Source organism: Chanodichthys erythropterus, chromosome 13 (genome assembly GCF_024489055.1).
Source record: "Chanodichthys erythropterus isolate Z2021 chromosome 13, ASM2448905v1, whole genome shotgun sequence".
Lineage (NCBI taxonomy): Eukaryota > Metazoa > Chordata > Actinopteri > Cypriniformes > Xenocyprididae > Chanodichthys > Chanodichthys erythropterus.
Window position 1 is genome coordinate 30,426,377 of NC_090233.1, and position 24,608 is coordinate 30,450,984.

Genomic DNA, 24,608 nt, shown 5'->3' on the forward strand with positions numbered 1-24,608 from the left:
CCCCCCCCCACCCCCCCCCCCCCCCTGCTCTGGCGCACGAGGGGGAGGAGAGAGAATGAATATCAAAAATAAACCGCGTACGCTGTAGAAGCCCAAGACAGTATAAATACCAGCAACGCGAACATTCTTCACTTATACAGTTAGCCGGATGAGTATTTTCTTACAAGACTGTTTTTATGAACTCTCGAGACTTATTAAGTCAATATTAATATTAGGGGCTTCTTTTCATTTTCAGAATCATCTTTGTTTTAAAATAGAACTATCTGTGCGTCCAGTTTTCCTATTTTACAACATAACGTTTTGAATATTTTCGAATTCACTATTAAAATGGTATCCACAATAGTTTGTTATATACTTTTCTTAGTCAATCTTATGTCTCAGTTTGCTCTGGGTGAGCTAAACGAGGAAGAGGAGACTGTGCCAATAAACCTTGCATTCAGAAGAGGTGTTTTTTGGAGGAATGAAGAGAGACAGCGTTTTAAGATCAATGCCTTTGGCCAGCTTTTTGTGCTTGACCTGACGCCGGACAGCAAGTTCGTGTCTCCAGCATTAAGCGTCCAGCGCATTAAAGCAAAAGATCTCCCCGCGATTCTGGACGCCTCCAGGAGCGGAGGTGCTCTCAGGGATGTCACCCAGTATGGAGACAGCGGTGCGGACCTCAGAGACTGTTTCTACACAGGAACGGTCAACTCTGAAAAGGAATCTGTAGTTGCTGTCAGTTTATGTCACGGCATCCAGGGTACTTTCATAGCGCAAGGGGACGAGTACTTTATTCAGCCCAAAGCAAGTGCCAAGACCACCGGGAAATCTTTTACGCAGGTGCACGTAGTTAAAAGGCGAGTCTTTTCTAACATCCGGAGAGCCTCAAATATGGCCTTTGATCAAATGAAAGTGGACCGTTATGTGAAAGAGAGAAACTTGAACTCTAGTGAAGACGAAGACGGCAAAATGAGACGCGCAAAAAGATTTGTGTCAGCTGCGAGATACATCGAGACACTGATAGTGGCCGACGCTTCCATGACACGTTTCTATGGAGACGAGATAAAGGTTAGTCAACTGTCTTTAGATAAGTAGCAAATTCAACATTTTTATTTTACAAATTGAGTCATTTTATTTTGAATATGGCATGCGCAGTTAATATTACTTGCATAAACAACTTTTCAGTCACCTACAGTTCGTGTGTGTGTGTATGTATATGTATATATAGCCTATGTATATATAGCCTATATATATATATATATATATATATATATATATATATATAATTCTTATTTTTGTGTTTTACAAGCTACTATCTTTAAATAATACCCCTATTTTTGTCCTTAATGCGGACGACTGCAATATTTATGGTAGGAATATTTACAGAATATTTGTAGAAATGTTTTAACTGTTACTTATTTGCACCCGCCTTTGATACGGTAGGCTACCTAAATAAAGCCATTCATTTTACAGAGATCCATTAAGTCTCCTCCATAAGTTTCCAGGTGACATTATACGACATGATCTCTGTCTGAGCATGCGCGGGACGCGCGAGAAAAGTGTGCATTATCCGAACTCACAATTTTCGGCCAATACAGGCCTAGAGTGTTGTAGGGAGCAAGGATTCTGGAGTGAAGAACGGCCTTTTTTAAAAGTCGAGGCATGAAAAGGAAGGAATTTGTATAATTTTGGCAGCAGCAAGGGATGGGTTTTGGAAAGTGAAAGCGTCAAGTGTTTACCACGGTCGCTTGCAGCGGGGTTTCTCTCATTGACTGAAAACCAGGAGTGGTGTTAGATTGGAGTTTCAGAGCGAAATCTGTCTCTCCGCTCAGCATAGTCCGGTTTTCAGTCTGCACGTTGCATAGAGGTGGAGCTAGAGAAAGCCAAGATCAACCCCATGACGTCCAGAGAGGTGGAATTGGACAATAGACATCATTTGGCTCTTTAGTGAGCACCGCTTGCGTTGCTTGGAGAAATGCGAACCATAATGGAAGTGGTGTAGCGTTCTGCAAAGACCCCCCTCGGTAGAGATCGCGTTTCCGTCCAAAACGTAACTGCTTGATGGCGTCTTTTGGAGCGCTTTTGTAAAAAGAAACAGGCAGACTAATTTCATGTTTCTCCGAGATGCACGTTTCTGGATAATAATTACTTAGAACTATATGAAAAACACATTGTGTGTACACGTTACCCTCAAGGTCTGTATTGAAGTAGGCCTAGGTAAACACTGAAAATAGGGAATATGTGTTTATCCCTTTAGCTGATGTGCCACTAACTAAATGTATGAGTGCACTCAAAACAGCTGTCATGTGTGCTGTTTCACATTATCAAGTATTTTAGGGCAAAACTAAAATTCAGGGACACGTATCCATTGCAGTCTTCATTCTTATGCTGCATTCACAAGTCGATTTAAGTATCATAGAAAAGGTTTTAATAAAAACTAAAACGAAGTAGCTCTTCATGTTTGCTCTATGGTTTACATATGAAAAGTAACATAAATCAGGCAAACCACTAAAACTTGTGGTTTAAGGTGACCGGGGTTGGTTATACAGAATGTAACAAAATATGAATCTAGTCTGTGAGAGCAACAAAAAAAGAAGAAGGGGGTGAAAGGACCGTCTGGAAAAGAAGGACAGCCAGGAGTTGTTTTTGACCCATCGTATTGATAGAAAGAAGAACAAATGTTTAAATATTTCAGTCGCACAAGCCTTTAAATTTGGGCTACCCCTTTACTTTCTCCTCCAAAATGTAGTGTCAAGTTTAATGAAGAAAATACTTATTTTGTCTTTACTGAGTCTACTATGATGTGTGTGGCATCTGCATCAATTCGAATGATTGAGATAAAGCATGTGAATATGTCTAACATGGAAACTTATGCCTGTTTTTAAAAATTTTGTCAAGGCATAGTCTCTGTCCTAGAGTATAAGACTGAATACAGTCAATCAGACAACATCCTGTTTAACGTCAAAGAAATGTTGCTACTATATAACCAGGGCTGTATTTTTAATATCTTTGAGATTTATGCAGTGTACCCACAGACCATTTTGGTTTTATTACTAATTTTATATTCTCTCTCTCTTAATTTCTATAGCACTACCTCCTGGCAGTGATGTCCATGGCAGCACAGATCTATGCACATCCCAGTCTGAAAAATGCTGTTAGTCTGGTGGTAGTAAAGATGGTGGTTGTTGAGGATGAGGAGGTGGGACCTGAGCTTTCAAGCAATGGCGGTGTTGCCCTGCGTAACTTCTGCATGTGGCAACAACTTTTCAACCCAGGCAGCCAGAGGGATCCTGAGCACTATGACACTGCCATCCTGTTCACTAGAAAGGTGAGAAACACAAACCATTCCCAGAACAAAATAATCAAATTTTGAGTGAAACACCAACATTAATTGAGATTGCATCATCTCATGCACCATGTAAGTAACCTACATTGGTTCCAATAAAAAAAAGCATGACACAGCTAGACTTTCAATAGCAGATTTACTTTTAATATTAGAAATGTGTATGTTAATTAAGTTTTCCATAAGGAAAGATGGGAAATGTTTCTCTTCAACTTTTCCAGTCCTCACATTTTACAGCTTTTGATTAACTCACTTGGCTACCACTTTTCCAAAACAAGACATAATTTCATTTAGGCAATGACAGGGGTCATGATCGCAATGCTCAGTTGGGAACCCCTTGTCCAGTCTTGGAGACAGAAAACATGAGATTGTAGCTCTGCCAAATCCAGAGGGTTAGCACCACATAAAGTAGATGGAGGAGAAAAGAAAATTTGGCTGGACATCCAGCTGAGAGCAACACAACAGAACTCATGGAGGTCTCAGTCCTGCTGTGGCTAGGTTGAGAAACAGGTGGTTTTTATTTAGTGGAGGAGGTCTGTGTGTCTTTGGTCGTCTCACATGGCTTCACTGAGACGTCTTCCACAGTCAAGGTTATCCCTGTCTGGACAGGGAAGTGCTGGACAGGCTATTGGTCTGTCTGTGCTGTGTGGTCCAGCTATCTCACAGTTAATTTTCCCCTCTTGTTTTTTTTTCTAGTACGCAGTCTGCCTTGTATTTGCTTCATTTTACGATGGAAACACTGACAAATATGTTTTGCTGGCAAGAGCCTGCTTGGGGAAAAAAGGGCTGTCTGGAACTAATGGAGCGATGGCTGGATATCAGTGTCTCAGATGTGTCCCCCTCTCCTCTTCTCTCCTCTCCTCTCTTCTTGCTTGTCTTTTTTGTCTCACATCTCTCTTTCTCATTTGCCCACTTGTCACTCTCTCTTTTTGACCTCAGGATATTTGTGGATATAAGGATTGTGACACTCTGGGTGTAGCTGATGTTGGCACTATGTGTGACCCCAAAAGAAGCTGCTCAGTTATAGAGGACAACGGCCTCCAGGCAGCGTTTACTGTGTCACATGAACTCGGTATGTTCACACACATGACCAGACTCCATGTCCATAGTTGGACATTTCACCCTAACTGACTGTCTGGACAAGAGCATGTGTTCCAGACTTAGTCATTAATTCATGTAAACCAGCTGTTTTCAGCACCTAAAGGACACTGAGAGCTGTGATTAATAGGACCTTTGAGCAATTTCAAATTAAAAATTTAATTCTGATTTAAGTCAATATTTGGTTATATAATGCAGAATCGCATGTCAATATCTTAGGAGACAAAATTAAGATAATTCAAGGACATTACATTATGGTAGTGGACCAATAAATTATTGAATATACCTACTTACATATTGCAGTGGCTTTAGTTGTCAGTCCTTGTAAGTTCTTGTATTCCATCTATTTTACTTAATCGTATTCTCAGGAGTACGCTTAAACAACCCATACAGAATATGCACACACAAATAGGTGTACAAAATACAGGTAAATGTATGGACTCTGTTCAATGAATAAGCACCAAGTTGCAGGAGTGGCTACAGTATTGTTGTCAGTTTGAATGTTTGGTTGTAAGTGACACCCTCTGGAAAATCAAAAGCTTTGCAGCAGTGATAAACCTCAATAAAAAGATATATAGAGCTCAGTCATATGAAGGAGCACAGCAGTATGAACTACAGTGAAGTTAAACTGGCTGTACAGGTACATCTTTCTGTTTTTCTCTCCTTTTTTCAGGCCATGTACTCAGCATGCCACATGATGATTCTAAAAATTGTGAGAAATGGTTTGGACATCTCAATGGACATCATATGATGGCTCCTTTCTTCGTTCACCTCAACAAAACTCTTCCCTGGTCTCCATGTAGTGCACTATACATCACAGAGTTCTTCGACAATGGCCACGGTATGATCCTTTTCTTTTTGTCAGGATACTGTTTTAATCATTTCCCTTCTTTAGAAGTTTTAGGCCAGTGAAAAAGAACTCCCAGGAAAGCAGTACCATTTGTTTTCTCTTGTCTTTCTGAGTGTATCTTTTATTAATGGCTGGTTTTCTCTCGGTTATCATTAGGTTTTCAGTTTTTGTTTGGTTTTGGCCTTAGAACATAATGGTGCATATTTCCCAGAGACCCAGAGAAAAAAACAAAACGATAATAACATTCAATAAAGTTTTTGAGACATTTGGCTTGAATTGTAAATCTGTCATTCTAAAGTTAATGGAAACATGTCACAGAGAATCTCCTGTATAATTTTGATCTTAATGTGTGGTGAAAAATCTCTATAATGTAGATGCCTGTGTTTTATGAATTTACTTTCTTTCAGTGTTTTGCACGTTTCTTGTTTAAATGCCTCTTCTGTCTGAACTTACTCCCTAACCACTAATAATGGGCTGGTGGGACCACACTGTGTAATTTTGCTGAGAGTGTCAAAACTAACAGTCTTTGCAGAGCAAGCTCACTCTCACTCACTTCATCTACTCATGAATTATATGGATATATACACTACTGTTCAAAAGTTTGGGATCAGTACAACACCTGATTTTTAGTGTATCTTATGCTCACCAAGGCTGTATTTATTTGATCAAAAATACAGTAAATATAAAAAATATATATAGTTTATATAAAAACAGTAATGAAATATTGGTACAATATTAAAAACAGTTTTAATATATTTTAAAATGTTTTTTCTTTCTTGTGATAGCAAAACTGAATTTTCAACAGCCATTATTCCAGTGTTATGTTCATTCTAATATGCTGATTTTATACTCAAAAAACATTAGTTAGTTCACACAAAAATGTAATTTTTGTCATTAATTACTCACCCTGATGTCGTTTTTCATCTTCGGAACACAAATTAAGATATTTTTGATGAAATCCGAGAAGTTTTTTATCTCATAGAAAGCAATGTAATTACCATCATTCTAGGTCCTGTAAAGTAGTAAAAACATTGTCGATGTGACTGCAGTGGTTCAACCTTAAGAAGTGACAAGAATACTTTTTGTGGGCATAAACAAAACAAAAATAACGACTATATTCAACAATATCTTCTCTCCTCTGTCTTTCTGCTACGCTGTTTACATCCAGCGCTTCCAGGTTCTACATCAGAACGCCGGCTCATTATTGTCCGGCTCCTGCGTCAGCATCACACGCATGCGTCAGCCAATACTGAGTCGGCGTTCTGACATAGAACCTGGAAGCGCTGGACGTAAATAGCATTTTGTTGAAGTAGAAAACAATTATTATACTTTTGATCAGTTTAATATGTCCTTGCAAGTATCACTTTCAAAAACAATCTGACCCCAAACTTTTAAATGTTAGTGTGTATACATATTTTTTCTATCTACGAAGCTTGTGAAGTTGTGATATAACTTCATCAAGTGAAAGATATTTCAAAAGGGACTGCTTTAGGTTTCTGAAAGGACACCGCCGAGGGGGGATCTGTCCAGACTGCCTATTAGGGATACCTGGTATTAACTGTGGTTCAAATAAAATAGAACAATTCACAATAAAGATGAGCTCAGATAAGAAAAAGTAACAGCTCAGGAAATACGGTTGACATATTTTCTCCAGTTGTTGATTTATCTCTGTCGATATCTCAGTCTACACTCTCTTGTTCCCGCTCTTCCATTGACTCATCTTCAGTGACTCACACATTCCAGGTTTAACAACTGTTTTCCCCTCACAGAAACAGTATGCGTAGCTAAGCACATGCCGTCTTTACCGGTCCGACTGTTGCCACAGGTAGACTATGAACTGATACGACTTCAAGGCTGTTATTTTCCATTGTTGTTATGCCTGTATCCGTTTCGACAAAAGCCTTTCATTACTAAGCATTCATAACATTCATTTAGGTGTGCAAAGCTGTATTGAAACGTCCAAATTCTAAATACTTAAGAAATTAAGGTGTCCTCAATACTTTAAGCCTAATTAGATTTCACAGTATCAATCTTGGAAAAACACAAAGGGAGTCGAGGAGTCTGCACAATTGCTTCAAGGTGTTATACTGTCTCCATATCTTTATCCATATGGATAAAAATATGTTTAGGAATGACTCAGGGTAGACATTCCTTACAGTAAAATTATACTTTCTTTTGTTACTGATTTTTGTTCTAGAGTGAGCTAACTCCACAATAATAGGTTATATAATGGAAATCTCCAGATGGGAGACTATTATGTCTTACGCACATTGGGATTAGAGGAGGTACAGTGAGATCTCTCTGCTATGAAAATTGTCCCCTCAAGCTAACTTGCACACCTGTTTTAGACTCGCTGAATGTAAGAGATTGTTTTATTTGAAGTAAACACGCAGTCAATGGCAACAGGCTTCAAGAAAACAGTCCAAACCACCTCATAAGCATCATTACATGAGCTAGCAATTAAAGCAGTCTCTACAAACATACAGTTAAATAAGACCCTGCATGTGTTTTCCTCAGGTGACTGTTTGCTGGATCCACCAGAGAAGGCCATCCCTTTACCCACTGAGCTCCCCGGTCATAAGTTTGGTCTACACCGTCAGTGCCAGCAGGCGTTTGGGGACAAATACACCCAATGTCCAAATGCTCCTGAAGATCAGGCATGTGCACAGCTGTGGTGTCAAGAGGAAGGAAAGATACAGTGCACCACCAGGAATGGAAGCCTCCCCTGGGCCGAAGGTACACCCTGTGGGGAGGACAGGCGATGTCGTGAGGGCTTGTGTGTGTCGAGTGCACTGGAAGAGGCGGGAGAGGAGAAGGTATGCATGGCCAGGATGTGTATGTGCGTCATCCGGTTTTATCACACTTCACCTGTCAGCACGTATGCATCTAAAGTAAAAAAAAAAAAAATGACTGGAAACACCTCTGTACAGATTTACGGGCACCACTATTAAAAATATCTGACTGTTTAGGTGACGCCTTGCTTATGGGCCCTTGTGCTTCACCCTACTCTCCCTTAAAAACTGTAAACATTTGCACATACTGTCCCAATTTTCTCTTCTGTCTCTCTCAGATTATTGAGAAAGATTATCAAAGATGACACATTCTTTTCACCATACTGTTTACATGTTTGAAAAAGTCTTAGAGTCAGACTGTTCTTTTTTTTTCCACCTTCATAAAAAAAACGTAGTCCTCCTCTTGGATCCCAACCAGGCCCGTCTCTGAGCAGCTTAAAATAATCAATCTACTTTAAATCCAGCTTCTAAATGCCAAAGAGAGGTTTTATATAGAGGGAGCCTTTAAAAAGCTCAATTATTTTTTAGCCTTCCATTTAAGAAGCCGTTGCAATGTATTCAGCAAAGCCTCTTAAAAAGTGTGATTATATTTGGTGTAGTGTGTTTAAAAAAAACCAAGCTTGTGATCCCAGACGGCCTGGCTGTGAGAAGGCATCCCTCAGCCAACTCATAAAAAACTCTGACAGAAATGCAGTGTGGTATGCTCACATTCCGTCAGCACTACGCTTACTGGAAGTGATGTTTAGGAACACTTTGCAAGGCTACGTACATCAGGGGTCAGCATGAGCACTGTGATAGAATCAGATAATACACTGAAACCATTATTTATTAGCTAAAATTATTAGTTATCGAGACATTTGAAGTTTATAAATATGTATACAGAATAAAAATTGTGATTTTACAAACAGTATATAATATAAAAAAATATACATATAAATATATACTGGTAATAATTGTTCCCTTTCGAATGGGAACTCGCACTGCGTCCGAAGACACACTGGCGTTCCCCAATATGTCTTCGGACGCAGTGTCTCGTTCCCCTTCTCAGGGAACCATGGTTATGTTAAAATATAAAATATATATTTTTTTTTTAAGAAATTAATACTTTATTCAGCAAGGATGCATTAAATTGATCAAAAGTGTCAGTAAAGGCATTTATAATGTTACAAAAGATTTCTGTTTCAAATAAATGCTGTTCTTTTGAACATTTTATGCATCAAATAATCCTGAAATAATGCATCGTGATTTCCATGAAAAATATTATGCAGCCAGCCGTTTTCAACATTGATAATAATAGGCATCTTGTTTCTTGTGCATCAAATCACCATATTAAAATGATGATTTATGAATGATCACGTGACACTGAAAGTGGAGTAAAAGCTGTTGAAAATGGGATAAAATACATTTTATGTAAACAGTTTGTAAACAATGTAAACAGTTATTTTAATTTTTTCTTTTAAATATATTTTACAGTGTTACTGTTTTTACTGTATTTCTTGTTTTTTTGTTTTTACTGTATTTGAATTATTTTCTGCTTGGTGCTACATATTACAGTGAAATGTATATCTAACAGCCTCTATTTGTTTTCCAGGTGCCAGTCAATGGTGGGTGGGGAGAGTGGGGCCCTTGGGGGCCATGTTCACGGACATGTGGTGGGGGTGTGGAGTTTTCTCACCGTGAGTGCACTGCTCCAGTGCCACAGAATGGGGGATCGTACTGTGTGGGACAGAGGGTCAAATACCAGTCCTGCAATACTCAGACTTGCCCAGAGGACCATGGTAACATTTTATAAATAAACCTCCATACACACTTTGTGTAGCATAGGTCACATGAATGAAGTCAAGAGGTCAAAAAATCATTCACTTGTTATGATCAAATTATTCTTAGTGGTACACCAGTGACTTTTATTTTTTATTCACAGGAAAAAGCTTCAGAGAGGAGCAGTGTGAGAAGCATAACAGTGACCGTTACTTGGACATTCAAGGGAACATAAAGCAGTGGATCCCCAAATATTCTGGTGTCTCTCCACGAGACCGCTGCAAACTCGTCTGCCGAGCCAAAGGGAGCAATGAATTCAAAGTTTTTGAAGCCAAGGTGCACATCCGTTGAAAACATTTTCTTTACAATCTAATCTGATCAGCGGTAATGACAATATGTGAAAGAAATTTTAGTCTCTTCTGTGTATCTGCCTGCTCTGTTCTAAAGCTTTACTAAGATGTCAGATGATCTCTTTCTTAGACTTCCCTCTTGCCACAGGCCCATTGATATCTTTACACTCCCACTAAACTCTCATGCATGAAATATTTTCCCTGTTGTAAAATGTGAAACCTGAGCCCCCGTAACCTACAGTCCAGCTACTTGCTTAAGCTCTTGAGTGCACCTCTGTAACTGATATTTCAGATACAGCTGAAATGTAGTTGGTTTTTGCGTCATCAGCCCAGAGTTTTGGCCATTCCGCTTTACGTGGAATAGCCATTATGTGAGAACAGAATACACTAGAGCACATAGGCTGCCACTGCAATATAAATGCACATAATTTCTTTAAACATTTGTGTAGTGTTTCTGTCTATTCTAATGCTGATTTTTCATATGTTCTGGGCAGGTAGTGGATGGCACCACCTGCGGGCCAGACACCACATCTATCTGTGTTCAGGGCCAGTGCATCAAAGCAGGTTGTGACCAGGTGATAGGCTCAAATGAAAAGCTGGATAAGTGTGGTATCTGTGGAGGCGACAGTACGACTTGTAGGAAAATAAGTGGTTCACTGAACAAAGCTACGTAAGTAAAAAAAATAAATAAAAATGGTATAGTTAAGCATTATGCAATGTTAGATATGTAATACAGGGTTCCCACGCTTCTTGAAAGTACTTGGATTTCAGACACATGAAAACAATATTGGTCCTTGAAAGTGCTTGAATTAAATTTGAAATAAATTTTGTGAAAATTTGCCCCTCTTAGTCCTAGTAGCCTATATTTGTTTTGGAATATTGTTTTCCATTGCGGTATTTCCCCTTGCTTGTTATTCGGCGGGGTTTGGACATTTGAGCTGTGACACTTGCTGTGTCCAAAATGAACATTCTTATAGGGATGTGCGATTTTGATCGTGGACGATTAAAAGGTCTCCACGATCTGCTTTTGAAGAAATATTGTTGTATCGTGCTATATCGCTTTCTGTCAGTTGCAGTCCTGGCGCCTCTGTCTCAACATACTGTGTAGTACAAAGCGACATACATTCACATCACATGTTAACACAGCGGTAGAGTTATACTCACGGAACACTGCAGTTATTCACAATCGCAAAAGTTTATTATTTTCATGCATTTTAAAGCCTTGCCGGTTAAACACTTTATCTGCGTGCTCGTCTAACACAGGTTTTTCTGAGCCGAAGCGCGCGCACTCTAAAACCTTGTCAGACACTGCATTTGCTGGACAAAGTTATGCGAATCATCTTATTCTGCTAATACTGTCAATATACACAAGGTTTACACCATCGGTTACGTGTAAAGTTAAACAATTGAGAGAAAATCGAATCTGTCAATATATTAAATGCGCGCAAGAGCCTTAAAGGGACAGACAACAAATGCTGCAACTTGTCCTTAAAGGGATAGTTCAACCAAAAATGAAATTCTGTCACTCTAAAGTTGATCAAAACCTGTATTAATTTGTCTTGTGCTGAACACAAAAGAGCATATTTTGAAGAACATGGGTAACCAAACATTTGCTAGTACCCACTGACATCCATAATATTTTCTTTCCTACGGAACTCACTGGGGACCAGCTGTTTGGTTACCCACATTCTTCAAAAAAAAAAAAAACTTGTATGTTCAACATAAGAAATGTATTTGGGTTTTAAACAACTCTTACGGTGAGTAAAAAATGACAGAATTTCCTTTTTTTTTTTTTTTTTTTTTTAAATTTCTTTTCAATTTCAATTTTTTTTTTCAATTTCAACTACAGTAGGTTTAACAAGAAACTCATAAGAATTGTGATATATAAATTACAATTCAGATTTTTTTTTTCTCAGAATTGCAAGCTTATATATGATGTTTTATTAACAAAGTTCGGGAGGAGCAAGTTCATATAATTAACCTAATTAGCACAGGTGGAGAGCATTCAGTTAATCAACTTTAAGCCACAATTACGATCCATATAATCCTTTTTTTTTTTTTCACTCAATTGCAAAATGTATTTTTATAATATTCTCTCTATATTATAATGTTTTTACTGAAGTAATGATAATTAAAAAATGAAAACCAAAACTAGTATGGAATAATTGTTAAGATTAGGGATAAGAAAGTTGCAAACAGTTTTAATATATTTCCAAAATTAATGTACAAATGATTCTGTTCCTCTTCTGGGTTAAAATGGATGCAAATGCAATAGGATGATTAAAATGTTAAGTACTGTAGAGGTCTTTCATGACGCTCCATATGTAATGTGAATTTGATAGGTGCTTGATATAAAATAAACGGTGCTTGAAAAAGTCCTTGAAAGTCCTTGAATCTGGTGTTCATGAAAGAGTGGGAACCCTGGTAATATCAACTCTGGGAAAGGAGTAAGTTACTGATATAGCTGAGCATATTTAGTTTTTGATAACGATGTCCTGATATTAATATTCTGTCCAAAAATTATTCATGTTACTGTATGAACCAAATTTAAAATTCTACCACTTTAAGTGAGCATAAAAGACAGCAAAGGTGGTCTAAATATAAAAGTAGGGGAAATGAGCATATACAATTAAGTATCCAATATGAGTCAGTATATACCGATAAATTCAAAAGTCTAAGCTCCAAAAGGAGGTTTTCTTAGCGATACAATAGAAGAACAATTTTGTGTTCCCCAAAGAACCTTTCAGTGAAGAGTTCTTAAAAGAACCATTTTTTTGTCTTAGTGTAACGTTGTGTAGTAGTCCCAAACCACGGGACGCAGAGATAACAAACAAAGTCTTTAATGAATGCGGAGAATAACATAGGAGAACACTCCAAGTGAACTGAACATAACAGGCAGTATAAATGCAAGGCAAAAATAATGACAGACAGGTGAAAATCATACGTAACCAAAGGAATAAATGACAATATAATCAGTAACCAATGAAACCAAAACTAAACATAGCGGGGAAACAGGAACTAAAGGATACAAAACAGAATATCAATAAATGACACTTAAAGCCCGTTCACACCAAAGATGATAACTATAAAGATAACAATAAAAATGTAGTTCTAAAAGTCGTTCTCAATATTAAAGAATAGCAGAGTTCACACCACAGCTATAACAATAATGGCACAGGAGAAACAACATCGTTGGAATCACTTTCAGATTTATTTTATCCAGCTGATTAACAATAAAAACATTGACAGCCAATCAGAATCTATCCTGCTGTAACGAGTTTGAGCATGTAAAGTGACAGACAAATTGTGCTTAGAATGAACAGAACGATATCATCTGCTGGTGTGGACGCTAATAAAGTTATCTTTATAGTTATCGTTCTTGGTGTGAATGGGCCTTTAGTGTGAAGAAAATCTTAATAAACTAAAGAACCTTTTTCCATTATAAAGAACCTTTTGTACAGTGTGAAGTTTCCATGAATGTTAGAAGTTTTTCATAGAACCATAGATGCCAATAAAGAACCTTTATTTTTAAGAGTGTTATGTCAGCCAGTAACCAATATGGTACTGATACAGCATGCACATCACCCTAGTTCATGACATTCTGTTTGCTTATAATATCTCCACAGTATTGGCTACATTGATATTGTTACCATCCCGGCTGGGGCTACTAATATTGACATAAAGCAACGCAGCCATCGAGGCATTGCACACGACGGTAACTACTTAGCCGTAAAGGCGGAAGGTGGAACCTACATCCTGAATGGAAATTTCTCAGTGTCTATGGCAGAGCAGGATATCCCAGTGCCTGGTGCCATGCTTCGCTACAGTGGCTCTTCCACCACCTTGGAGCGACTTCTCAGCTTTCAGACACTTCGGGAGCCCATCACTGTCCAGCTGCTGTCCACTGCTGGGGACACCTCACCGCCTAGGATCAAGTATACATTCTTTTTGCCCAGGGATGTGCCTTTTAGCAAACCTGGCACAGAAAGCAGGATTTCGGCACATGTTATCTTGCCTTTTGGTGGAGCTGACTGGGTCTTGGGTGAGTGGTCTGAGTGCTCCAAGAGCTGTGGTGCTGGATGGTCCAGGAGAAGCGTGGAGTGTAGAGATGGGCAGGGATCCCTGTCTTACCTCTGTGATGCTGACCTGCGACCGGCAGACATCCAGCCCTGTGGGGATCTGCCCTGTCCCATGTGGCAAATGGGGCCATGGTCAGCATGCTCACGGACTTGCGGACCCGGAGAGCGCCACCGTACCGTGGTCTGTGTGGACTACATGGGCAAGGTTCTAGGGCATGAGAAGTGCAACCCAGATAAGAGGCCAGAGGTAGTTGTAGGGGAATGTTTTTACCAGGACTGCTAAAGCTGTCATTGTGTCCAGTTTTTGAGAATGAGGAGGTGGTGGGATCTGTTGTGTCTGTAGTGACTGAGAAAGCCCTACCAAGCTTCAGAAGCAATCAAAGGAGCTCTTAGGCATAACAAGGGCAGTTTTTATTAATTATTACCTATATCATGGTTTAATCTAATTCTCTGTCTTATTTTGTTTAATTTTATCCACAAAGGTAACCTCCCACGGAGACCTACCTCAGTCAATACAAGCTTCATAATGTTCACAGTTAGAGAGAAGTCCTTTGGAAAACACCAAAACCTTTGAACAAACCTGCTGAAATTCTGTTCAAACATCTGTCAGATACCTCCATAATGCAGTACAGTTGAATGAGTCCAAATTTAATGATATATCTGAAGGTGGTCACACAAATTATTCAAGTCAGAGCACCTTCCTAAAAAAAACGTCCAGGACTGACTTCATTTTAGTGTCTTCACACATGCTAGATGAATTGATTTCACACATTTAATTGCCAGCTTTGTAGCATTGAGTCTGTTTCATCTACTACTTTTAATACTGGTATTACCCTTGAAGGCTTTCAGATTTTTCATATTACAACACTGGAAGAAACAGTATTTGGAAGTGCATTCCTTTACTGGCCACACAATAGCTGTATTTGAACAATATACACAGAGAAGAGCTGTTGGAACAAATGTGCTAATTTTACATTTAAAATGTTACATGGTTACGACTGTTAATTTGGATGAATGATTTTAGTTTGTAATGAAGAATCAAAGTGGAATTGCCTTCTCTCACACACTGTTGTCTACAGCCATTAGTCAACAAGCTACCCCGGTCTGACAGCAACAGTGTACAGACTGCAAAGAGTGCCTTAAATTAGTTACTTTTTCTATTAGCATCCACTGGTGCACATTACTTAAAAGGGGTCATTATAATATAACCGATACTGACATATGTGACTTTACAGGAGAAAATAATTTATTGCTAAATGTTCATTTAGAACTGGATAATTACTGTATATTACTGGACACACATAATTGCAATGATTACTAAAAAGAAAAGAAAAGAAAATACACTATATTGTTTATTGACACTGTATAAACACATTTAAAAATCTATCACCCTCACACCCATCATAAGAATGAAAAAAAAATGTTGTGAGTAAATATATATATATATATATATATATATAATCTTAATGTAATGAAACAAATATAGGTCAAGAGTTTGTTTTAATGCAGTAGTACTGAGCAGACAGGCCTGATATTTATGAAATTTTTCCTTTAGCCAGAAGAACACTGATATTTTTCAATAAGTGCAAGAGCTGTTTCGCATATGGTGAAATGAGATTAGATTAGATATGTAGTTGCAAAATTACCTAGCCTATAATTTAACGGAATAGGACCTGTAAAGGAAAGAAATGAGAGAAAAGATTTGCATTCCATTGAGTCAAAAGTATGCAAGTTTTTGAATGGTGCATATTTGAAACTAAAGCATTCTATCCCTTCAGTGAAGGTCTGCACAATGCTATTGTTATAGCTTCCTTTTACAAGCTATTTATTTTTTCTACCTTTAACACCTAATGTTTTTTTCCCTTGATGCTGCTGTCTGTCTTATACATGATTGATGTATGAAATTAAATCAATTAAATATGTGTCTACATTAAAATTGTTCTTGATTCATTTGTAAGGCTCAAAGAGACAATTATCTCATAAAGAATTATTAATTTTACAAATTAATTATACAAATCATTCATAAAATATTTCACCAATGAACAAAAAAGCTGTATAATGTACATACAATAGAGAATGTATGGATGAAAAGCTGTATCCAGAGTAATAAAAGGCTGGGAACTAAGACAGATCCTGAATGAAAACACAGAGATGCAAATGTAGTAAAAGACTTGTGTGCATGTTTGGCATTTCAGTAGGTTTTGTTAGGGAGAAAGGTAAGTTTTATACTTTAATCAAATCTTATTTTAATAAGAACAGATCAGTACAGATTAGTCACAAAGTAACATAAACAACAGTCAAGTGTTGATTCTAAGTTATTCTGTTATCTCAAAAAAGAGATATAGACAACACTTGACAGAAGGGCTTTCCACAACCAGAAACATAATACTGTAGTCTGAAACAAAACTCTTAAATACTCTACAGATGATGTACAAAATGAAAATCATGCTTTTATTTTGTGTTATTGCGTCATCATAGCGCTTTTCAGGTCATCCCTAAAAAAATGAAAGGTCAGTCGCACAAGCCCCGTGAAAAGCATTCTGGGATACAGTATGTAAACATCAGCTTCAAACCTGTCAGAGGATATACCAATGCATTTTATACATAATGCAATCTTGAACAGGCTTCTTTTTTATGATTTTGCCTTTTAATACAAACGGGGAGCACTCGACTTCGTGATTTATCGGGATGTGACTATGCTTTCAACAAGCGACAGTACTTCTGTGCAAGTGTCAGAATGCTAGCGGCTAAGTAGTTAGCTCGCTGCTGGATCACATTCATGCGCTCATAGTTGAATTACATTTCAACGGATTCGTCCATTCTTCTTTTTTTACCGGTGAGCTGCACAGACATTCATCTAACTCGAGTAATGTTTTGTACACTGTGTTGACACTGACGACACTGTTTTAGTCATCGTCTGAGATTAGCGAGCTAGCCAATGAATGCTGCAGGTTAGCTGGACGTTGTTGTTTTTTTGTTTTTTTACTCTGAACGGTAAAACACGTTACTATTCTTTTTGAGTATATTTTCTGCCCAAGTTTCTGGTAGTGTCACATTGTTAACTCTTGGGTTTTTCATATATAGACCGTAACCCTACTCTCTAATTTACTTTACACACCGCACAATAGCAGGCCACATCCAACCTGTCAAAATACGCAGCTTTGGGGGATCAGGAATTCAATGTGCATCAAATGCGTGAATCTAAATCTTTGATATCGGCGTTGAGAATGATATTGTCACGGCTGCTACAGAATGAATGCTTGCAATTTAATACACAAACAAAAGCAACTCGTGTGTAAAGACACGCCCCTTTAACGTTCTCCGAGGATGAGTTTGACAGCCATCAACAAGATGTCATTTTGCAACGTCCTCTCCATTCATTACTTATGGATGAATTATGTCTGTAATTCTGCATTTTGATAATGACTAAGTGTATCTACTTTTGCTACATTTTCCTTGCACTAAAATATTTTACATGGATAATCCACGGATAAATTAACTTTTTTAATCATTATACATTTCGAAACTGACATCTTTATATTTGTTTTTGGGAAGCCTTCACCCCAAAATAAAAATGGTCTCATATTCACCCTCATGTTTTCCCAAACCAATATGACTCATTTTCTTCTGGGGAACACAGAACATATTAACTGAAGAGAATATTAGTGCAAGGGATCCCTTCTTAATGGCAGCAATGATTTTTTCATGTATGCAATTTTATAAACTGTGCAATACTCATAAATAATAATAATAAAAAAATATTAGTCATAATTCAGTGTTTCCCATTCATTAACTAATCTGTCCCTCCACAGTTTCATAATGAACTGAAAATATTAAACTTTCATAATAACATAAAAGGTCTTTAACGTTGTTTTGCACCATTTGGCAAAGAAATGTACTCTTACTTTCTTTCTTGACTGTACTTTTTTTTTTTACTCATTTCTTTATAATAATGTTAGACATAGCTTTAAAATAAACTGATTTCATGGATTCTAATTATTAATAAGTTTAATTGTCTTGAACATTGTTAAAAGATATATTTTGTAATATCTTTTCTGTTCTTCAAATTTGTTCATGGCCCCCTAATAACTCTTGGGGGTTCCTAGATTACAGCTAAAGTGGTGGTAAGTTTTTATCAGTATTTCAACCGTGTCGTCCAGTTGCTGCTGGAGCAGTAAATCAGAAAATGCAGAGGCAAAGGGGTTTTATGGCTATTTTATAGCTCTGCGCTTTCATTTGTCCCAAAAATCTAGTAAATTCTCTGTGACTGTGGAATGTAGCTTACCATTCTAAGAACTCAAAGTATTATCTTTCTAAGAATTAAGTGAATTTCTTAGATGTTTCTTAGCTTACTTCATCTCCTTGTTTAATTAGACACTGCAATTGTAAATGTTTAACAGTGTGAGTCAAGGACCAAAGATGATCTCTTCCTCTCTAAACCGAGACTCATTTGGACATCTGTATAGTTTAGACATATCTGCTATCACTCTGTTAGCTGTCAGCTAGATCCAAGCAATTCTAAACCAATTTTCTGCAGATGTTATTTAAGGGAGTTTATTTGGGCTTGGAAAAGTTACAAAATCAGGATTCTTCAGCTCTGAATCATTTTAAGTATGCTTGTGCTTTGTGTCATAAGGATCAGTGGAATTGAAAAAGTGCTGAAGGTGTAAACCCTTGTGTCTTCTGTCTGTATATCTAGCTTTGCTAGATCGGCAATGAGGAAGAATATTCCTTGCCAGTAACATAAGTGAGATTGATGAACTATTACTTGGGAGGACTTTTTTTTTTTTTTGTGATGAAGTCATTTTTGCAGTTTTTGTCCACATTATTATTAATATTTGTATTTATTTGTTGGCAATAACATTGGTCCAAGAGAGACAGAATAATAATGTAAATAATTGTACTTTTTATGCTTTTATATTTTCAACTTTAGCACAAATGTATTCTGTAATGATGCTGTATGATTTAACATATTTATTTAAATTATATTAAATCTAATATAATTAAATATGATATTAAATTATAATTTAAAAGTAGGCTGTGTGTGGATGGTATTTGGAGTTCTCATGTTTTTAATGATACTAATGTTTAACGATTAACCTATTAATTGATCGTTGTAGGGATAATTAATCTAAAAATTATTCATGATTTACTCACCCTTATGTCGTTCCAAACCTTTATGACATTCTTTCTTCTCTGGAACATAAAGGATATTTTGAGAAATGTCTAAGTGTTTTTTTTTTTCTTCTTCTTCTTCTTCCATGCAATGAAAGTCAATGGTAACCAAAACGGTTTGGTCATCATTCTTTAAAATATCTACTTTTATGTTCCACAAAAAAAAAGTAATGAATGCAGGTTTTGAATGACATTTTGGTGAGTAAATGATGACAGCTTTTTGTTTTTAATTTTTGGATGGAGTACTCTTTTAACTTTAATGACAGTCAGTTATGTATATTCCTGCAAACTTACACCCCTACTTCAAATATATTCAATTACGAATTCAAATAAATAAAAACCTATTGTAGCTCGCATAAAAATATACTTGCTTTTGTTAGCCATTTTGTGGGACTAATGTATCTTCTTCTTTCCAGGCAGCCCAGACTCCTCGTCCTACTGTGAAGGATGGGTGTGAAAACCTTCACTCACAACTCCCCCAGCCACAGCCAGGAGCTTTTGGATAAGCTCAATACCCTGCGCAGTGAGGGCCACTTCTGTGACGTCACCATTCGCGTACAGGGCCAGCTGTTCTCAGCCCACAAGGTAGTTTTAGCCTGCTGTAGTGACTTCCTTCGAGCAAAGCTGTCTGGGAAGCCGGCTGAAGAAGACACTGTAATCGTAGGCGAAGATAACAAACATGTGCTGGATCTTCAACACGTGACGGTTGCTGGTTTCACTCCTCTTCTGGAATATGCCTACACATCCACCCTGTCCATTAGTACGGAGAATATCATCGACGTACTCGCAGCGGCTAGCTACATGCAGATGTTTGCAGTAGCTAACACTTGCTCCGAGTTCATGAAATCCAGCATTCTATGGAACTCTGCATCCTCGGGAGCAGGAGGTCCTGGTAGCACCCAGCCCCCAGGTTTACACAGGCCCCAAGAGACCCCTGAAGGCCATGCGAGCTGCACCCTCGCCCCTGTAGATGCCCTCTCACCATCTCCGGTCTCATCCGAGTGCAGCGTACCAGAGCGGCCCATCCCTGTGTGCCGTGAATCTAGGCGCAAGCGCAAAGGCTTTGCGAGCCCGCAACCAGCATCCTCTACCTCTCCACAAGTCCCCAACCCCTCTCCCTCCTCTTCCTCATTCCCAGAGAGTTCAGCGCAGGCTCTGGAACCATCTCTGGCCTTCTCTTGGACATACCCCTTTGGTGTGGACCGGCGGTTTACACCAGAGAAGTCAAAACTACCTGAAGGTCTCCTGGAACCATCCGGCACGTCAGGGCAGGACTCTAGTGGACGGGCACTGGTGGAGTATCTTGCCTGCGAGGGCCCACGCAGCCTGGGTGTAGGGGGTGCGGCAGGGGTAGAAGAGGAGGAAGAAGAGGATGTGCAGGTAAAGGTGGAGAGGCTAAGTGACGAAGAAGTGCATGAAGAGGCTTCTCATCCGGTCAGTGCTCCACACAGTTCTCTGAGTGACCAGCAGACGGTTCCTGGGAATGAACATACCCAAGAAGATCTACTCATCAGCCCCCAGTCCTCATCCATTGGTAGGACTCCTTAAGACTCCTTCCTATTTGTTTTTTTTATAATGATGTTAATAATTAATGATATTTGTAAAAAAAAAATAATAATAATAAATAAATAAATAAATAAAAGGTTTTACCTTGAAAAGTACACTACTGTTCAAAAGGTTCGGGTAAGTAAGATTTGTTTTTGAAAGAAATTAATATTTTTGAGTGAAAATTCAGTGCAAATTCACTGAATTCACTGCTGAAAATTCAGCTTTGTCATCACAGGAATAAATGAATTTTAAAATATATTCAAATAGAAAAGAGTTTTTTTAAATTGTAATAATATTTTACAAAATTACTGTTTTACTGTGTTTTACTCAGATGAATGCAGCTTTGGTGAGCATAAGACAGTTCTTTCAAAAACATTTTAAAAAATACTTTTGAATGGTAGTGTATATTTAAAACACTTTTGAAACTTAAGATGTGTACACTTACATATGAAGTGACAAGCACATGACAAGTCATTAAATTGAAAATGACATATTTACCTTATATTTGATCAGATTGTTACTCTCTGATTATTTCATGGACTTTTGAGAACTTCTGAGGCAATATCTGTATAAAGAAAACAACAAAATATTAAGACATAGTTTTACTGGAGAAGAGGTTCAAAAACAACATTCTGCTCTCTCTTTAGGCTCCATGGATGAGGGGGTGACGGAGGGTCTCCAGTCCATGCAGGGCACTCCAAACACTACTGGTCACATGGAGGAGGATGAGAGGTAAGACTCCTTTGGGTGTCTGTGTTGTTTTTACAGAGTGTACTTTTATGGCGTCTCACATTTATGATTGAACTAAAGGGCCCCTCTGAGGAGGGACATAATTTTTTAGACATCTCATCATCGTTCCTCATGTATACTTATTTATAAGCAGTTGAGGCTTCTGTGATATTGTAGTGCTATTAGGACGAGGATTTCTTGCCAAGAGGCCAGAGAAGCTAGTTGGCAGGGTTTCTGGAAACTTCTTGGACCTGAATTTGCCTTTTGGAGTACTGGAAGAGTAGGGAAATGGTATGATGCAAAACAAATGGGATAGAAGAAGAAAAAAAAAGACACTGCTGTCCATCTCAGGACTGGAGTCTGCTTTTATATGACAACTTGATATGCCTGACTAAATGTGTTATATGTTAGCCTTAAACCTTTGTGGGGTGATCTCTGTGGATCTGTAGACAGAGGAAACTGTAGCAGTAGCATGAATACAAATCATAGAAAATACTCAATTCACAGTGTTCTCATTACACTTTCTTTATATTCCCACCCAAATTTACATGTATTCCTTTCAAGAGGTCATGAAGTGGAAAATCATGTTCCTGATATTTACACACATAAGAGGTTACTCTACAATAAAAACATACTACAATTACCATTCTGAAACAGACGGTTGCAATCATTTTAGTTGCCTTTGTTAATTTTCTTCTAAATCGGCCTCAAACATATACTGCTCTGTTAGGGCACAGGCCTTCTTGAGCATCAAAAAACGCATCACACATACTGTGAGGGAGGACATAAATACGGTCCGACGAAGTTCACCGATCACAGCAGTGAGCATTTACATGCATTTCTGAAAGAGGTTTGAAAGATTCTAAGAGAATTCTAAAGATTTGAAAATGCATTTTATGACCCCTTTAACAGATTTTAAAATGTAGGTCTAATGAAAACAAACAGGACACTTGTTAATCGATCTGTTGCACTAATGGTAAGATTAGAGAAGATGGTGACATCACACGTACACTACCATTCAAAATTTTTTAAATGTTTTTGAAAGAAGTCTCTTATGTTCACCAAGGCTGTAATTTATTTGATCATAAATACAGTAAAAAAAACAAAACAAAAAAAACGCTGTAACATTGTGAAATATTATTCCGATTTAAAATTTAAAATATTTTCTGTTTTAATATATTTTTAAATGTAATTTATTAATTTTCAGCATCATTACTCCAGTCTTCAGTGTCACATGATTCTTCAGAAATCATTCTAATATGCTGATTTGCTGCTCAAGAAAAAGATACTGAAAAAAAATTGAAAATTGTTGAGCTGATTGTTTTTTTTTTTTGTAAAAAAAAAAAAAAAAAAAACTAAACAAAAAACAATGCATTTTTTCATTGTATGATGTGTACAATGTTCAAAATAACATTTATTCGAAGTAGAAATTTCTTTTGTAATGTCCTTACTTTATCAAATTAATTTCTTTAAAAAAAAAAAACAAAAAAAAAAAATCTTACTGATCCCAAACTTTCTGGAAGATGGAGACACATGTGTTAACCTTTTTCCTTATTTAGTCACTTTTTTTCAGTGTAGGAATGATCATATGATGCAGAAATTTAAATTTAGAAGGCAGCTGTGGTTGCCAGAAATTTAGCATACAAAATAAGGTAGCTACATTTTAAGCTTTACAGATTTAACTTAAAGGTGCCCTAGAATTAAATATTGAATTTACCTTGGCATAGTTGAATAACAAGAGTTCAGTACATGGAAAAGACATACACTGAGTTTCAAACTCCATTGTTTCCTCCTTCTTATATAAATCTCATTTGTTTAAAAGACCTCGGAAGAACAGGCGAATCTCAACACAACACCGACTGTTACGTAACAGTCGGGGTATACGCCCCCAATATTTGCATATGCCAGCCCATGTTCAAGCATTAGACAAGGGCAAAACGTCTGGATGTGCACAGCTGAATCATCAGACTAGGTTAGCAAGCAAGAACAATAGCGAAAAATGGCAGATGGAGCAATAATAACTGACATGATCCATGATATCATGATATTTTTAGTGATATTTGTGAATTGTCTTTCTAAATGTTTCGTTAGCATGTCCCTAATGTACTGTTAAATGTGGTTAAAGTTACCATCGTTTCTTATTCACAGAGACAAGAGCCATCGCTATTTTCATTTTTAAACACTTGCAGTCTGTAAAATTCATAAACACAATTTCATTTTTTATAAATCTCTCCAACAGTGTGTAATGTTAGCTTTAGCCACGGAGCACCATCAAACTCATTCAGAATCAAATGTAAACATCCAAATAAATACAATACAATACTCACATGATCCGATGTATGCATGCAGCATGCATGATGAACATCTTGTAAAGATCCATTTTGAGGGTTACATCAGCTGTGTGAACTGTGTTTATGCTGTTCAAGGCAAGCGTGAGCTCAGGGGGCGGAGAGCGTGAGCATTTAAAGGGGCCGCAACCTATATATCGGTGCATAGTTAATGATGCCCCAAAAATAGGCAGTTAAAAAAATGAATTTAAAAAAATCTATGGGGTATTTTGAGCTGAAACTGCACAGACACATTCAGGGGACACCTTAGACTTATATTACATCTTTTAAAAAGAAGTTCTAGGGCACCTTTAAATTCACAGTTAAAAAAAAAAAAAAAAAAAAAAAAAAAAACTATTTCATTTACTGATATAATGTTAATTTACCAACCCTAATAAACTACTAACATCTGTTCCCTTTCGATACTTCACTCGTACTGCGTATGGGAAAGGTCTCCCTTTTTCCCCGCTGCTGAAGCCTTTTTCAATAACGCAGTGTAACTGCACCGTCATTGGTTCACTCATAGACAAGTTGTTGAACCAATGACGGCGCGGCATAGCTGCGCGGCCTATGGCGACAA

The 24,608-nt window shown here is 37.6% G+C and overlaps 2 protein-coding genes across 5 annotated transcripts in view; both read left to right on the forward strand.

The window, feature by feature from the left end:
* Positions 1–16,121, forward strand: adamts8a (ADAM metallopeptidase with thrombospondin type 1 motif, 8a). Its single transcript, XM_067408428.1, has 9 exons — positions 1–1,047; positions 3,068–3,307; positions 4,262–4,394; positions 5,094–5,261; positions 7,788–8,086; positions 9,654–9,840; positions 9,984–10,156; positions 10,665–10,840; positions 13,797–16,121. The coding sequence occupies exons 1-9, from the start codon at positions 328–330 to the stop codon at positions 14,530–14,532; spliced, it is 2,832 nt and encodes a 943-aa protein (XP_067264529.1). The 5' UTR covers positions 1–327; the 3' UTR covers positions 14,533–16,121.
* Positions 16,122–16,783: 662 nt separating this feature from the next.
* The window catches only part of zbtb44 (zinc finger and BTB domain containing 44), a 40,105-nt gene continuing 32,280 nt past the window's right edge, over positions 16,784–24,608 (forward strand). For 3 of the 4 annotated variants that reach the window (XM_067407722.1, XM_067407719.1, XM_067407721.1), the window contains exons 1-3: positions 16,784–17,085; positions 19,841–20,958; positions 21,620–21,704. In XM_067407722.1, the coding sequence (XP_067263823.1) occupies positions 19,872–20,958; positions 21,620–21,704 (1,172 nt within the window). In that variant the 5' untranslated portion in view covers positions 16,784–17,085; positions 19,841–19,871. The remainder of the gene's footprint in view (positions 17,086–19,840; positions 20,959–21,619; positions 21,705–24,608) is intronic. The other variant, XM_067407720.1, reaches the window with a different exon arrangement.

What these genes read in the sequence shown, in the direction of transcription:
- adamts8a (XM_067408428.1), top strand. Translation starts at nt 328, where the DNA reads ATGGTATCCACAATAGTTTGTTATATACTTTTCTTAGTCAATCTTATG. An exon ending in TCTATGGAGACGAGATAAAG is followed by an intron (nt 1,048 to 3,067) that starts GTTAGTCAACTG and finishes TAATTTCTATAG; the next exon opens with CACTACCTCCTGGCAGTGAT. An exon ending in GACTTGCCCAGAGGACCATG is followed by an intron (nt 9,841 to 9,983) that starts GTAACATTTTAT and finishes TTTTATTCACAG; the next exon opens with GAAAAAGCTTCAGAGAGGAG.